This window comes from Ranitomeya imitator, chromosome 4 (genome assembly GCF_032444005.1).
Source record: "Ranitomeya imitator isolate aRanImi1 chromosome 4, aRanImi1.pri, whole genome shotgun sequence".
NCBI lineage: Eukaryota > Metazoa > Chordata > Amphibia > Anura > Dendrobatidae > Ranitomeya > Ranitomeya imitator.
This window is the reverse complement of record NC_091285.1, coordinates 172,980,889-172,999,163: the sequence shown is the minus strand read 5'-3', so window position 1 is coordinate 172,999,163 and position 18,275 is coordinate 172,980,889. Positions and strand designations below refer to the sequence as shown.

General features: G+C 43.2%; 1 protein-coding gene across 1 annotated transcript in view; it reads left to right on the top strand.

Annotated features, from left to right (window-relative positions):
- The window catches only part of ERGIC1 (endoplasmic reticulum-golgi intermediate compartment 1), a 108,778-nt gene extending 90,937 nt beyond the window's left edge, over positions 1-17,841 (top strand). Inside the window, exon 10 of the mRNA XM_069764101.1 lies at positions 15,721-17,841. Coding sequence (XP_069620202.1) covers positions 15,721-15,828 — 108 coding nt within the window. The 3' untranslated portion in view covers positions 15,829-17,841. The remainder of the gene's footprint in view (positions 1-15,720) is intronic.
- The last annotated feature ends 434 nt before the right edge of the window (positions 17,842-18,275 follow it).

Genomic DNA, 18,275 nt, shown 5'->3' with positions numbered 1-18,275 from the left:
AAAATGCCAGCATCCAGTTATTTAGTAAAAAAGTAGAAAAATACCTAAGATCAATAATCAGTCATAGCCATTTCCTCGTTTTCACTCATTCTGGCAATAGAGCCATTATGAATTTGTAGCCTTGCTAAAATTGTAATGTAATAACACGGCAACTTATATAGTAGTAAGCTTTTTAAGATTGTGTTTTCCCTTCACAAGAAGTGTCCACAAGTGGGACCCGATTCATTGTCTCCTGAGGGAACGGGTCATTTGGAAAAGCTTCTCGGTACACGATAGATCATCTGCTTGGCTTTTATGTAGGTGACTTGGGAATCTTTTGAAACGTCTGCTTCCCATGTCCTATAAAGTGGATGAGTGGACCAAAGGACATTAAGTAAACCAAGTCCCAGTCAGTGTGAAGTTAATAGGCACTGTCACGTACCACCCTCCCCTCTTCTGATCGTATAATCTCCATCTGCCAATCACCCACTTTGTCTTTAGTATGTGAACTGTCTCTGAGCGAGGACCCTGCCCTTCCACCCAACAGATGGTGTGTGGATTACTAAAGCTGGCGGATCAGGGGTGGGGGCGGTGCAGAAGCACCTGCTGTTTGGGCTGCTGCCTCATTCACAATCTCTTGTTGTGTCCACGAGACCTGCAGCATATCCATTATTCACCAATGTTTGCCAGTCAATGAGAAGAACTGCGCAGCGAAGAAAGGGGGGCCATAAACAGCCGATCAGGACACTAAAAGGAAGACCGGAACAAAGAGACCATACTCAAAACAGAGGGGATTCCCAGGGTCCGTTAGACATGTTGTTCCCTGGTAGAAGCAAGAATTTTTTTTTTTTTTTTATTTTAGAAATTTAAATAATGCAGTGTGGTAAAGTGTGTGGCGATCCCACCATCACATGGTCTATAACAGGAGGGAATGGGAAAAGCTGTTCACCGAGTAGAAATGAGAAAACTATAACACAAGTACACTACAAGTAAATACGTTATTGGTAATACATTACAGATTTTTATTCACTGGCTGAGTCTATTTTTTATCATAGCTTCCTATTTTCACCTGTGGGTCCACACCACACACTTTTTTTTTTTTTTCTTTGTAATAAATGCATGCGTTGTATCTAACATTTTACAATCATGTTTTAGCTGGCATTTTTGACATGCATCTTTTTTGAATCGTCCGCTTACTTTTATCTACTTGGAGCTTATGGAGATGTGAAGCAGATTTAAAAAAAAAAAGGCTTAAAAGCCTGAAAGTAAGAACCACACGTTGTTTTCACATAATCAAGGAATAGGAAGAAACTTTTTAAGCATTTTCTGAATGATTTTTCAGTTTTTCGGAGTGGACCCACTAAAAAAGGCCTGGAAAAAAATGTCAGCATGCTCCTAAGAAGACATAATTCAAGGGTCACGGTTTCACAGCAGTCATGGACCCACTTTTTCAGGGTCCATGCAGATATGCCATAAGTATTGGTTTATGAAAGACCTAGATTTCTATCCAAGTAGAATAAAACTTGCCATAAGCCAGTTTTTTTTCTCTCAGGTTTTGCTGGTATGTGTTACATATAAGTCTCATTTTTATGCTGGTTAGTTTGGAGTCGGTCAGTCAGGGAAGGGGTGGACTGATGACGAGACATAAGCCTAGAGTATAATCTCCCCTCCCTAGAATCAGCATGTGTCATTGTATCTCCTCACGGAGGCCTATGGTTTCTCTGCTGGACACTCTCTGTATCTGTGGGATTGGTCTGAGAACTGACGTGACCACTAATTCTCACAACGTCCATTGTGTGTCCCAATTTCAAGCCTTCCTTTTAAGGAGCATCTGTGCCTCTGCTTCTTTTGTGAACGGCCATGTAAGTAAGCACACAGTACATATGTGCATGTATTCACCAGAGCCGCAGCTGTATGATGACAGACGAGGGGAGCGTTAACATATCAATTAATCAGTCATTACATAGAAGTTGTTTCTCTGGTCACTCCCATCATTTCTGAATATAGCCGGTAGTGTGAAGGCCACATAGGAGTTTTCCCATACTTTTCTGGCATATGGAATGAAACTGCCCCCTATCTGTCGGAGTCCCGCAAGGTTCAGTTCTAGGACCCCTGCTCTTCTCTTTACACCTTTGGCCTGGGACAGCTCATAGAATCTCACGGCTTTCAGTATCATCTCTATGCTGACGACACACAGATCTACATCTCTGGACCAGGTATCACCTCCCTACTAACCATAATCCCTCAATGTCTGTCTGCTATTTCATCCTTCTTCTCCACTAGATTTCTAAAACTTAACATGGACAAAACAGAATTCATCATCTTTCCCCCATCTCACACGACCTCCCCAACGAACCTATCCATTACAGTAAACGGCTACCCACTCTCCCCAGTCCCACATGCCCGCTGTCTTGGGGTAATTCTTGACACTGATCTCTCCTTTAAACCACATATCCAAACCCTTTCCACTTCCTGCCGCCTCCAACTCAAAAATATTTCACGGATCCGCACATTCCTAAACCAAGAATCTGCAAAGACCCTAGTCTATGCCCTCATCATCTCCCGCCTTGACTACTGTAACCTCCTGCTCTGTGGCCTCCCCTCTAACACTCTCACACCCCTCCAATCTATTCTAAACTCTGCTGCCCGACTAATCCACCTGTCCCCCCGCTATTCCCCGGCCTCTCCCCTCTGTCAATCCCTGCACTGGCTCCCCATCACCCAGAGACTCCAGTACAAAAGCCTAACCATGACATACAAAGCCATCCACAACCTGTCTCATCCATACATCTGTGACCTCGTCTCCCGGTACTTAACTACCCGCAACCTCCGATCCTCACAAGATCTCCTTCTCTACTCCCCTATTATCTCCTCTTCCCACAATCGCATACAAGATTTCTCTCGTGCATCCCCCCTACTCTGGAATTCTCTACCACAACATATCAGACTCTCGCCTACCATCGAAACCTTCAAAAAGAACCTGAAGACTCACCTCTTCCGACAAGCCTACAACCTGCAGTAACCACCGATTGACCAAACCGCTGCACGGCCAGCTCTACCCTCACCTACTGTATCCTCACCCATCCCTTGTAGATTGTGAGCCCTCGCGGGCAGGGTCCTCTCTCCTCCTGTACCAGTTGTGACTTGTATTGTTCAAGATTATTGTACTTGTTTTATTATGTATACCCCTCCTCACATGTAAAGCGCCATGGAATAAATGGCGCTATAATAATAAATAATAATAATAATAAACTGGAAGGGAGAAGATACAGGCTAGATATTAGAAAAAAGATTTTGACAGTGAGGGTGATCAATGAATGGAACAGGCAGCCACGAGAGGTGGTGAGTTCTCCTTCAATGGAAGTCTTCAAACCGAGGCTGGACAGACATCTGTCTGAGATGGTTTAGTGAATCCTGCTTTGTGCAGGGGGTTGGACACGATGACCCTAGATGTCCCTTCCAACTCTACCATTCTATGATATCAGCAGAAGGCAGCAACTTTACAATTGTGTTGTAGACGAAGCATTGACTAATACAGCATAAGACAGGCTAACATTGTAGCCGGAACATCGTTGACTAATACACCTTTTGAAGTGCTGTCTCCTCTCCTTTTATTATTTCTGCTCTTGTACGGCGGTGTGCCTGCGATTTTCCAGCAAGAAGCGTGCAACCGGAGTAATGCTTCACAAGCCAGGACTTGGAGGGTTGTTCATACCGCTAAATGTATGGCATATTCACCACTAGGACTGAAACCTAACCCCAAGAACAAGGCCTCCATCTCTCGTGTGCTGTTATTCCTGTTCCCTAAATCTGTGCATATCCAAGAGGGAGGGACCAAATCTGTCAGACATTCATGGTGTATCCTGTTGATGAAAATACCTCTTAAGAGGGTCTGTCACCAAGTGTTTTGCTCTTATTTCTGCTGTTCTCCTGAACGTTTTGTTTTTATTTCATTTTTTAAATCCTTGATATGGGTCTTTATATTTGATGCTAATTTTTATGGTCTTTACCACAGGGGCATGGCCCAAAAATAACAGTGCACCGGAGTAAGATTAGCCTTTTAATTAGGATGTCTTTGGGCCATAATCTTACATCTACTCAAGCCAAGAACAGCTTTTTCTGCTGTAATTTACACCGCTTTGTGGTATAAAGTGTAGGAAATCTGGCAGGCTGGCCACTTTTGCTAACCCCGTTTACTTTGCGAAAAGATAAAAACATTTTTTTCACAAAAATGTACGACATTTAAGGCCAGAAAGCTGGTGAAAAAGAAATCCTGAATCCGTTTCCATGTGTTTAAAAAAAAAAAAAAGTTGTAGAACTTCTCATTATATAATGATTAAAGGGGTTGTCCACTAATTAGACACTGATGGCCTAGCCTTAAAGGAGTGGTACGAAACACACATTTATTTGATGTCCTAACCCATTTTTTTTTTTCTAATAAACGCAAATTAAAAATTCCCTAGCCTTCCCTCACTACACTATCTATCTAACTGACCCTTCATTGGAGAATCCCAGTACATGCTGGTATACTCAGGCGAAGCGTCATCAGGGGGCAGATAGAAAGCAGTTAGATAGCATAGTGAGGGAAGTATAGGGAATTTTTTACTAAAATTAAATTATAAAAAAAAATTAAATGATGACATCAAATAGGCATTTAGGATTAAAATTAATTTGTGTTTCGGACCACCCGTTTAAGGTATGTCATCTATATCCGATCAGTGGCGGTGCGACTCTCTGCCCTTCCACCAATCGGCTGTTTTTAGCAGGGGCTGAATGTGGCCAGTGTGTGATTGTTTCCTATCAGAGTGATCGGAAGCTGAGCTGAATTACACAAGGGCCACGATGCAGTGTACAGGGCCATGCTGTTATGAGTCCACAGCTCCGTAAACAGCTGATTGATCACCCATCAATCTGATGTAGGTGACCTATCCTTAGCATAGGTCATCAGTATCTAAGAATAGACAACCCCTTTAGACATTATTTGTGGGAAACTGGAAATGCCCTTAAAAAAACAAGGGTTAAATAGTATTTCATGTGACTGGTTTGTAGAGAACGGACCTTGATAGATGTACTGCTGTTACTAATTAATTACTCATTACTTTTACCCTTCCTGCCTTTTTCACTGACCTTCTCCTTATAAAACAGCAACTTCTCGGCAGTAAAAAGCCTTTGGCCTCTATTCAGCCATTTCTTAGCTCTACCAGAAACACATGTAACTGATGCCCAATAGGGGTAGGGGTTATATTTCTGGCGGAGCCCTCACCCAACCTCACCAGAGGGCTGAAAGCCAATTATGTGTCAGAAATGATGTGTGAGACGAAGAAAACATGCCGATCAGAAGACTGGAAAAGGTGGGTGGTAATTTCTAAGGCAGAGTTTTCTTTAATGGATGATGGGGATGGCGGTGGCATGGGGGGTGGGGTCAGAACAGTTAATAATTTAAGAAAGAATAGAGGTACAGAGAGGAACATCAAGTGCATGTATACTAATGCCAGAAGCCTTGCCAACAAAATGGACGAATTAGAACTAATGTTGTTGGAGCATAATTATGACATGGTGGGGATATCTGAAACGTGGCTGGATGAGAGCCATGACTGGGCTGTTAACTTGCAGGGCTATAGCCTGTTCAGAAATGACCGTACAGATAAGCGAGGGGGTGGGGTGTGTCTATATGTAAAACAGTCCTTAAGACCCATCCTGCGTGATAATATAGGTGAATTTAATGAAAATGTAGAATCCCTGTGGGTGGAGATAAGGGGAGGTGGAAAAAATAATAAATTACTGATAGGGGTTTGTTATAAATCTCCAAAAATAATGGAAGCAATGGAGAATATCCTCGTAAAGCAAATAGATGCAGCTGCGACTCAAGGAGAAGTCATTATTATGGGGGACTTCAACTACCCTGAAATAGATTGGGCAACAGAAACCTGCAGTTCCAGCAAAGGTAATCGGTTTTTGACAATTATGAGAGACAATTACCTTTCACAACTGGTTCAGGACCCAACAAGAAGGGGGGCACTGCTAGACCTAATATTAACCAACAAGCCAGACCGCATATCAAACATAAGGGTTGGGGGTCACTTGGGAAATAGCGATCACAAAATAATAAGTTTTCATGTATCCTTTAATAAGATGTGTAATAGAGGGGTTACAAGGACACTAAACTTCAGGAGGGCAAATTTCCAACGGATGAGAGAGGATCTTGGTGCAATTAACTGGGACGATATACTGAGACATAAAAATACACAAAGAAAATGGGAGACGTTTATTAGCATCCTGGATAGGACCTGTGCACAGTTTATACCGTATGGGAATAAACATACTAGAAATAGGAGGAAACCAATATGGCTAAATAGAGCTGTAAGGAGCGCAATAAGTGACAAAAAGAAAGCATTTAGAGAATTAAAGGAAGTAGGTAGTGATGAGGCATTAAATAAATACAAAATATTAAATAAATTCTGTAAAAAGCAAATCAAGGCAGCAAAGATTGAGACAGACTCATTGCCAGAGAGAGTAAAAATAATCCTAAAATATTCTTTAACTACATAAATAGTAAGAAACTAAAAAATGATAGTGTTGGCCCCCTTAAAAATAGTCTGGGTGAAATGGTGGATGAGGAAAAAGCCAATATGCTGAATGACTTTTTTTCATCTGTATTTACACAAGAAAATCCCATGGCAGACAAAATGACTAGTGATAAAAATTCCCAATTAAATGTCACCGGCTTAACCCAGCAGGAAGTGCGGCGCCGTCTAAAAATCACTAAAATTGACAAATCTCCGGGCCCGGATGGGATACACCCTCGAGTACTGCAGGAATTAAGTACAGTTATTGATAGACCATTATTTTTAATCTTTAGAGACTCAATAATAACAGGGTCTTTACCACAGGACTTGCGTATAGCAAATATGGTCCCAATATTCAAAAAGGGGACAAAAACTGAACTCGGAAATTATCGGCCAGTAAACTTAACCTCTACTGTGGGTAAAATCCTGGAGGGATACTGGAGTATCTGAAGAGGAATAACCTCATGACCCAGTATCAGCACGGGTTTACTAGGGACCGTTCATGTCAGACTAATTTGATCAGTTTCTATGAAGAGGTAAGTTCCGGATTGGACCAAGGGAACCCAGTGGATGTAGTGTATATGGACTTTTCAAAAGCTTTAGATACGGTGTCACACAAAAGGTTGATACATAAAATGAGAATAATGGGGATAGGGGAAAATATGTGTAAGTGGGTTGAGAGCTGGCTCAGGGATAGGAAACAAAGGGTGGTTATTAATGGAGCACACTCGGACTGGGTAGCGGTTAGCAGTGGGGTGCCACTGGGGTCAGTATTGGGCCCTCTTCTTTTTAACATATTTATTAATGACCTTGTAGGGGGCATTCAGAGTAGAATTTCAATATTTGCAGATGACACTAAACTCTGCAGGGTAATTAATACAGAGGAGGACAATTTTATATTACAGGATGATTTATGTAAACTAGAAGCTTGGGCTGATAAATGACAAATGAGCTTTAATGGGGATAAATGTAAGGTCATGCACTTGGGTAGAAGTAATAAGATGTATAATTATGTGCTTAATTCTAAAACTCTGGGCAAAACCTTCAATGAAAAAGACCTGGGTGTATGGGTGGATGACAAACTCATATTTAGTGGCCAGTGTCAGGCAGCTGCTACAAGGGCAAATAAAATAATGGGATGCATTAAAAGAGGCATAGATGCTCATGAGGAGAACATAATTTTACCTCTATACAAGTCACTAGTTCGACCACACTTAGAATACTCTGCACAGTTCTGGTCTCCGGTGTATAAGACATAGCTGAACTGGAGCGGGTGCAGAGAAGAGCGACCAAGGTTATTAGAGGAATGGGGGATCTGCAATACCAAGATAGGTTATTACACTTGGGGCTATTTAGTTTGGAAAAACGAAGGCTAAGGGGTGATCTTATTTTAATGTATAAATATATGAGGGGACAGTACAAAGACCTTTCTGATGATCTTTTTAATCATAGACCTGAAACAGGGACAAGGGGGCATCCTCTGCGTTTGGAGGAAAAAAGGTTTAAGCATAATAACAGACGCGGATTCTTTACTGTAAGAGCAGTGAGACTATGGAACTCTCTGCCGTATGATGTTGTAATGAGTGATTCATTACTTAAATTTAAGAGGGGACTGGATACCTTTCTGGAAAAGTATAATGTTACAGGGTATATACACTAGATTCCTTGATAGGGCGTTGATCCAGGGAACTAGTCTGATTGCCGTATGTGGAGTCGGGAAGGAATTTTTTTCCCCAATGTGGAGCTTACTCTTTGCCACATGGTTTTTTTTTGCCTTCCTCTGGATCAACATGTTAGGGCATGTTAGGTTAGGCTATGGGTTGAACTAGATGGACTTAAAGTCTTCCATCAACCTTAATAACTATGTTACTATGTTACTATATCCTAACTAGATGGTGGCCCGATTCTAACACATTGGGTATTCTAGAATATGCATGTCCACGTAGTATGTTGTCCAGTCACGTAGTATGTTGTCCAGTCACGTAGTATGTTGTCCAGTCACGTAGTATGTTGTCCAGTCACGTAGTATGTTGTCCAGTCACGTAGTATGTTGTCCAGTCACGTAGTATGTTGTACAGCCACGTAGTATATTGCCCAGTTACGTAGTATACAGCACAGAGCCATGCAGTATATTGCCCAGCCACGTAGTATGTTGCCCAGCCACGTAGTATATTGCCCAGCCACGTAGTATATTGCCCAGTTACGTAGTATTCAGTACAGAGCCACGTAGTATATTGGCCAGTCACGTAGTATATTGGCCAGTTACGTAGTATACAGCACAGAGCCACGTAGTATATTGCCCAGCGACGTAGTATATTGCCCAGCCACGTAGTATATTGCGCAGCCACGTAGTATATTGCCCAGCCACGTAGTATATTGGCCAGTTACGTAGTATATTGCCCAGTTACGTAGTATACAGCACAGAGCCACGTAGTATATTGCCCAGTGACGTAGTATATTGCTCAGCCACGTAGTACATTGCCCAGTCACGTAGTACATTGCTCAGCCACGTAGTATATTGCCCAGTTGCGTAGTATACAGCACAGAGCCACGTAGTATATTGCACAACGACGTAGTATACAGCACAGAGCCACGTAGTATATTGGCCAGTGACGTAGTATATTGCCCAGTCACGTAGTTTATTGGCCAGCCACGTAGTATATTGCCCAGCTACGTAGTATATTGCCCAGTGACGTAGTATATTGCCCAGCCACGTAGTATATTGTCCAGCCGCGTAGTATATTGGCCAGCCACGTAGTATATTGCCCAGCTACGTAGTATATTGCCCAGCCACGTAGTATATTGCCCAGCTACGTAGTATATTACCCAGCCACGTATGTCACAGGTTAAAAAATAAACATACTCGCCTAACGATCCGAGGGCCCCTTGTAGTTTAACATACTCACCTTTCTGGTCGCTGCTCCTCAGCGTCCCGTCTCTCCGCCTCCTGGGATCCAACGGCGCTGTGCCGATGGGCGCGCGGCTGCCGCCATCTTGCGTTCCCAGGATGCATTGCGAAATTACCCAGATGACTTAGTGGTCTCACGAGACCGCTAGGTCTTCTTGGTAATTTCGCAATGCATTGCTGGGAAAGGAAGATGGCAGCAGGCGCGAGCGGCTCACCGGACAATGGAGGGTGAGTATAGCAGGTTTTTTTTTTTTTTACTATTTTTAACATTACTTTTTTTTATTCATTTTCTTCCGGACTGTGCCCGTCGCTGATTGGTCTCGCCAGCTGCCTGTCATGGTTGCCGCGACCAATCAGCGAATGAATAACCGTGGCAGAAGGACAGACAGACAGACGGAAGTGACAATTATATAGTAGACTAGATGGTGACCCGATTCTAACGCATCGGGTATTCTAGAATATGGATGTCCACGTAGTATATTGCCCAGCCACGTAGTATATTGCCCAGCCACGTAGTATATTGCCCAGCCACGTAGTTCACATAGTATATTGCCCGGCCACGTAGTATATTGCCCAGCTTGCCCAGTCACATAGTATATTGCAGAGAGCCACGTAGTATATAGCACAGAGCCAGGTAGTGTGCAGCACAGAGCCAGGTAGTGTGCAGCACAGAGCCAGGTAGTGTGCAGCACAGAGCCAGGTAGTGTGCAGCACAGAGCCAGGTAGTGTGCAGCACAGAGCCAGGTAGTGTGCAGCACAGAGCCAGGTAGTGTGCAGCACAGAGCCAGGTAGTGTGCAGCACAGAGCCAGGTAGTGTGCAGCACAGAGCCAGGTAGTGTGCAGCACAGAGCCAGGTAGTGTGCAGCACAGAGCCAGGTAGTGTGCAGCACAGAGCCAGGTAGTGTGCAGCACAGAGCCAGGTAGTGTGCAGCACAGAGCCAGGTAGTGTGCAGCACAGAGCCAGGTAGTGTGCAGCACAGAGCCAGGTAGTGTGCAGCACAGAGCCAGGTAGTGTGCAGCACAGAGCCAGGTAGTGTGCAGCACAGAGCCAGGTAGTGTGCAGCACAGAGCCAGGTAGTGTGCAGCACAGAGCCAGGTAGTGTGCAGCACAGAGCCAGGTAGTGTGCACCATATCCCTGTTAAAAAAAAAAGAATTAAAATAAAAAATAGTTACATACTCACCTCCTGGAGCCTCCGGATCGAAGCGGCCGGTTCCCGATGTATGTCGCGCGGTCCGGTCCTAAGATTGCATTGCGGTCTCGCGCGATGATGACGTAGCGGTCTCGTGAGACCGTACATCATCATCTCGTGAGACCGTAATGCATGCAGCGGTCACCGTGGCGTCGCGCAGAGTGGGAAAGGCCGGTTCCTGATCCGGGGGGGCCACCGGAGGGTGAGTATGTAACTATTTTTTATTTTTAACATCAGATGTTTTTACTATTCATGCTGCATAGGCAGCATAAATAGTAAAAAGGTGGTCACACAGGGTTAATAGCGGCGTTAACCGAGTGTGTTACACCGCGGTCAACGCTGCCATTAACTCTGTGTGAGCGCTGACCGGAGGGGAGTATGCGGATGCCGGGCACTGACTGCGGGGAGGAAGAAGCGGCCATTTTCTTCCGGACTGTGGCCGTCGCTGATTGGTCGCGGCAGCTATGACAGGCAGCTGCCGAGGCCAATCAGCGAATGAATAACCGTGACAGACAGACAGAAGGACAGACGGAAGTGACCCTTAAACAATTATATAGTAGATGGCCATGGTCACTGTGGAGATTCAACAACAGTCTGAAAACAGCTAGGTAATCTTGTTAGTTACTAGGTAAAAGGCAATCCTGCAGTATATAAAGTGGGATTAAACATTGCATTCTCCTGATTCATATGTCACAAAATGTATGAGGCACGCTTTCCTCTGATCTGTAGTGATAAAGCCGGCTGCAGGGTAGAAGTATCTGCTATCTCTCCATCTGAGGAAAATGTGACTCCAGCCACAAAGCTGAACTCTGCTTTCCTTAATAACTTGTGCTAAGATACCAACCGTATCCCCTGAACACTTCGTATTATTCTGTGTGTGTCTACCGATCAGCCATAACATTAAAAGCACCTGCTCAATATTCTGTAGGGCAACTTCAACAATTCTGACCTGTCGAGACATGGCCTCCACAAAGCCGCTGATGGTGTCCTTTGGTACGTGACACCAAGGTATTACCAACACATCTTTTAAAGAGAACCTGTTGGGTCCCCATACCTTCACCATATGGATTGCAGCAAAGTTCTTGAAGTCCCTGATGATCGTTCACAGCACCCTTGTATAATGCATTCTCCAAGCACCATGCTCCGTATACTAATCAGCTAGGACTAGTCCGCTCGGGCGTTTCTTCCCAGGCTAATTAGTTTTCAGAACAATTGGTGGAACCTCGTATATTCGGGAGATTTTTAGGATCTATGATTGGTGGTGGGCTCAGCAAAAATGCTGCGTACAACACGCATGATATTGACACCCTTTACATGCTTTTTTGCAATGTTTCACCCATTCATTTGGGTTTTACAAATGTTTAACCATTTCTGAGTCATCGGAACATGAATTTATAGCTTTGTGACTTGTATGAATTTAGTATATATGTGGGAGAGCTTGGTAACGTCACACCCGGGGGCAGCTTGTTACGGTAGTTCTCAGGACTGTGACTTGTAAAATATGACATGACTTCAAATCTTTTAACTATAAAGCTAAACGTTGGAGGTTCATATTCACTGACTACAAGGAAACAGTTGATCTGAACCATTGATCCATCAAGTCTATTGGAAGTTCTATATTTTTTTTTTTTTTAGACCATAAATAAGGATTATGTGCCTAGTCCAGAATAAACCTTCCGTGTTAGTCTGTCCTAGTGACTGATGCCCTATTATGGAAACTTGGCTGAAGCATGGTAATCTGAAAATGTATACATGTCCTGTAAAGAAGCCGAGATCAAATACGTCGTGCGCACTGTGGATTTTAATTATTCGCGTTCCACATGGTAATCGCATAGAAGAAAATCTATCTGTGAAAACAAATGACATACTGTATTTTCCACCGCAGTCCTCCGAGGACACGTCAGCTAGTAATAATAATTCTGATATTTAATTTAAGGATAATGAGGAATGTCATAGCTGTATTCCAAGCTTATGACATAGTGGCAGTATGGGGCGCCTCTTGGTATTTTGTGTGGGCACGTGGATTGTAGTGGCAGCTGTTAGCTGAAGTTATGGCTTGGGTTTGGGGCGTCATATTCAGCTGAAACATTGCCAAGATGGTGGAGATTTTTGTGCTTTGTGTTCTAGGAAGCCAGTATCAGCTCAATGTAATCACAACCCTGCTTTTTAGCTTTAGAGATGAGCTTAAGCCCCCCACCCCACCCCCAATACACTCACCCAAATGTTACTGTCTCTGAAAGGATCGGCAGTCCCAAATCGGACATGCCGGATTCTAATTTCCCCCGACGTCGTCTGTTGAAAGAGAATCGGGGGCCTCCATACACATAAGACTGTCGGCCAAACATGTTGATATTGGCGGCCTTAGCCTAATGATTGTGGGGGTGGAGGGATTTAGTCTTCAAAATAGAATATACAATGCAATTAACAAGTTTGGCGTTGTAACCCAAGATGCTCGTAGTTCTATAAACCTAACACTAGATTAGACTCTCTGCATTGCATGTCCTGACATGTTTTCCTCTTCATCATCCCCTTCCAATTTTTGGGTTGCCGATGAGTCCTTTCCCACCCGCTGTCACTGCACATTAGGCTTTGGCACATTTTTATTTTTCATAGTGAGTCATTGCTCTGTTTCTCTAACAGTCAGTTTCCCCAGGTCTGCGCTGGCAGCTCTGGTCCCACGTCACTACATACTCTCAGCCTGTGTATAGGAACCTGTGTGTCACTGGGGCACATGCTAATGGTTAACACCTTGTGGAGCCCCCCAGCCAACACTGACCTTGCCACGGATAATATTCCACGTTGGAACTTTTTAGTATCAGTCTTAGGATGACGGCAAAATATCACCTCTTACTATCTCTTCATAAGACTGATTTTTGTCAAAATGTTGCCCTTACAAACTGGCATGAAAATAAATAATTTTATTTAATTTTAATTTAATTTTATTACTAATTTACATTCTAATATTTTTTTCGATTCTATTAAAAAATGCACTCATTAAATTGTTCTATTCGGACACCCCACAATTCATGGAACTTTAATTCCTTCTACTGTTTTGACTTTTAAAAAAAAAAACAAATATTGGGGAACACATTGGGATAAGGGTTAACGCATATATAGTCAGGCCCTTGAAGGCGGTGTTTACGACCATATCGGCAGGTTTGACCACTGGGACCCCCACCGGTCCTGGGACTGATTGTGGCACAAGCCCTAGTGTAGTGATGATGACTTTGTATATGGCTTATTACAGTTTCCTGGCAGAACTAGGCTACCGGAAGAGGCAATATATAGGCAAAAAAAACAGTGAATTGCGGACCCTTCCTTTTCAGGATCTTCAGGGGGATCAATCCATAGATAATATAGTCCTTTTTTCTCTATTTGCCCAATTGGTAGTAACTAAATAAAAGAAACGCCATCTGAAACAGGTGCCCTGCAATCATATGTGGGCACGCGTTCTGCAATTTTTGTAATTATTGGCTCATCCTGGAAAACCCAACAACTATATTTATCTTAATTCTGTGAAATGTATTGAGAGACCACATGGTTTCCATTCCAAAGCCTTGTCTATTTATGGCCACTTTTTTCCGCAGACGTGTATGTAAGGAAAGGGATCATTTCAGTTACCAAATTAGAATTAGTTGGCCAAAATTAATCAGGCCACATATTTTGCATGTCGGAACGTGGGTTTAAAAACAGCTGTTGCCCCAGGGACCAGATCTGTTTTGGGTACACAGACCAAATATATGTTCTGAAGGCTACAGAAAGGATGGTCAGCCTGCTCATTCCAACCGACCAAGCACGCTGGGGGTTATGGTTATACAGCTGGAGAACCACTAACCCTGTTTTTACAGTCCAAATATGCCTTTTAGTAAATTGTTTTGGGCCTAACGTATGTAATAGTTTGTCCCATCGATGCTGATCATTAAAGTGGAATATTGCTCTCAAATCTGATGAGCTAAGTGTTGGTAGACTATTTAAAGTGAATTTGACATCAGATTTTGGTCCCCCATCTGAAAGCATCATGATGTAGAAGCAGAGACCCTGATTCCAGCGATGTATCACTAGGCTCCAGATTTGATAAAATCACTTTTCTCTACTGCAGATCTACCAGTTCTTTGAATGCTGAGCTCTGTATGACCCCGCCCACACTACTGATTGGCAGCTTTCTGCACAGTGTACACAGAAAGCTGCCAATCAGTGGAGAGGGCGTGGTTGGACTACATGGTGGTAGGCCAAGTAGTCCTCTAGTAATATTCTCTTCCTGATAAAACTGTGATTGTACCCAAACCCAGCAAGCGGCCCAGTAAGGCTACTTTCACACTGGCGTTTTTTGCCAGACGTCGCAACGCATCATTTATGGCAAAAAACGCATCCTGCAAAGTTGTTTGCGATGCATTGCCACACGTCGCAACCGTCGTGCGACGGTTGCGCCGTGTTGTGGCGGACCGCCGGGAGCAAAAAACGTTAAATGTAACGTTTTTTGCTCCTGACGGACCGCTTTTTCCGACCACGCATGCGCGGCCGGAACTCCGCCCCCACCTCCCCACACCTCACAATGGCACAGCGGATGCGCCAGAGAAATGCATCCGCTGCACCCGTTGTGCAGTGCGTCAAACGCTAGCGTCGGAATCTCTGCCCGATGCATTGCGACGGGGAGATTCCGACGCTAGTGTGAAAGTAGCCTAAGTGACAACATCGCTGGAATCTGGGTTTTTCTCTCTACTCCAGATTCCTTTTTAGCCCATTACTTTCAGTGATTCTTAGAAACTATTCAACCAAGTTTTTTTTTTTTATATGACAAAACTGCATAATTTATGAAAACTGAAAACTAGAAGGAGATGCTCACAGAAATTGGTCTGGTTGTACATGGCTCTTATTTTTGTCAAAATTCTGAACATATGAAATTAAAATATATTGCCATGAAAAATGGGTAGGCTAAGAAATGAAGGAAACAAAATATTCCCCTTTTTAGAATGTGACCTTCCAAAGTAGGATGACCACTGTCATGTCTCGATAAATGCTTAGGCTGGTAATGTGCTCTGTCATATATTCATACCTTGTATTGTATTTCCTGCGCAGGTATGTGCCATCATCGGGGGAACATTCACTGTAGCCGGCATTCTGGATTCTTGTATTTTCACCGCATCTGAAGCCTGGAAGAAAATTCAACTGGGAAAAATGCATTAGAAACGGTTTACCATCTCCCACCACCAGCAAGGACACGTGGAAGGACTTTGAAGAGTATAAAGTCGTAAAGAAATTCCTATTTTGTAGTTTTAATTGAAGTAGAAGACTTGAACATTACTGGGTGCATACAGGGACAATTTAGAAAATTCGAGCAATACTCAAACATGACTCTTGGAGCCCCTTTACTTAAAAGGTACCTTGTGTCTACGGAGACTGCCATTTTGTGCACTGATCAAATGCTTTACTAGATACTGTAAGCGGTTGATCTATGAAATGGTTGCCACCCGTGGAAACAGCAGGCCGTTGACCCACATATCTTATACGTAGTGACACATTCCGGATTATATGGCGGTTCTCTTGTTATCTGGAACCTAAAGCACTTTATAGTAAGTCACAGTGCAGCGTGTTGTGTGCCAAGAAGCCAATCCTATGACCTCGCTAGGTAGATTTTCATCACATTTACTTTTATTCTGAGAGATTTTTTTTTCCCTTAATCCATTTTATATTTATTTACATGGTTATGGTAATGATGGACGACGTCTATCATTTGTGCTTACCATCTCTTCACCAGCCTTTACCATATCCTATCGACATTTGGATATCCCAACTCTCAACCGGCAGAACATGTTGGCGTAAGCAGAGGGTAGGTTCACACGGGAGTATGGGGTTACATCGGACAATTTTGTTTTCTCACTTGCCATTCGAGTGCAGTCCGTTTTATATATTGCAGCAATTCTTAGAAATCTACAAGCGTATACACAGTTTCCCATGTTAAGAAGTTGCAATGTTTCAGTAGAAATCAGATGTTATACGGTAGCTTTGTATGGAATACATTTTTGGACTATTTTTTTGCTAGCCCATAAATTTGAATGGGCGAGTCTCATCCAACGCGCAAAAAGAAACAAAAAAACAGTACATGCCATGACTTCTTATTTTTTTGAATTTTGAACTAGCCCAAATATGAAGGATTTTAACACGCCGGTCGTTTGTCCATTCCTGAGATGACTTGCTGTCCACAATGGCGGCAGCTTCTTTCTCTTTACTCATGAAACCAACCTGCCCCTCGAGTGGACATGTTTACGGGTAGCCCCAGAGCCACGCTGTCAGTTGGCGGGCTGCTCTCTTATCCAGGCTCCCCATAAACATGCCTACCTTGGCCTGTCCTAGTTCTATGGCCAGCTTTTAGGGGTTAACCAGCAAAGATATTCAGTAACTCCGGCTTCGTGTGTCCTGATGATGAGATTTCAAGATCAAGTATAGGAAAAAGGGACTTCTGCAATCCAGCACTTCTGTATTGTCTTGTTCCGTGATGCGTTTGTTCGTGTCCTGTCTTGTAGAGCCCACTGTTGGCTACTGTGTTATGCTTGATGAAATCTGTCCATCTTTGGGGTCTGCCCACCACTGGTTGTATCTGGATGCCTGGACTTCTAAGTGCAGTTTTTCTCTTTTGGCTCCCATAACGTCTAACTAGTAGATGTGAAGTTTAGAGGCAAAATGAATTACATTTTTTTTATGTTCTACATTTTGACCTATCGTCATTAATTGAAACCTATATCCCTAAGACTCTTTACTAAACTTTTGGCACGGCTTTGCGGTGGTATAACGCCATAGCTTCACGTAGATCATTCTATAATGAAAAAATGATCTGATTGGTTGCTATGGGAGTCATTGACCCTTTTATTATTTTTTTAATGCATGTATTTGGGACTAAAAATCATTTTGCAACTTGATTTTACCATTTTCTTTAGCTTTTACAAACACGTTGTTTCATTGCACATTAAACTTTGATAGAGTCTTTGGTCATAAATCAGCTCGGAAAAAATGGTGGAAAAAAATCTAGAAACCTTCCCACTGGACCATCAGAATAATCTCTCTAATGGCTTCTCGGTTATCCCATGTTGCAGCCAGTAATAGTACAATACGGAGGCTACAGAAGGCAAATGTTGCAACTTTTTTGAAGAAACCGAATTACAAAAATGATTTTGGCCAGAAATACATGTATTTAAGTAATGGAAAAAAAAAGTCTGGTGGTCAATGAACTCCTTTAGAGCAATTTTCATACATCAGGCTCAGTGCCTTCACATCAGCATTCATGGTGCGTTTATAGGTCTTGACATTTATGGACCAGGGCCATCCTCAATAAATACATCCGCGGATGAATTCCAGGCTTTCCATAGAAGGCATCTCAAGTACATCCTGTTGGAACAGATCTGCGGATTAGAGCAGGATCATTTTCATAGTAGCGGTATCCTATATTAGGGGCCAACTTCGTGCATGTCCGATGTTCTATGTATAGTCCAGCCTATCTGATTACATATCTAAAAGTGTCAGGCGACAACGGGGTTCATATTTACTAAACACCGCCATGCTGCGGCCATCTGCCAACAGCGCTGGATGACTGACCGGTGCACTAGAACGGACCCTGGTTTCTCATGTAACATTCCTGA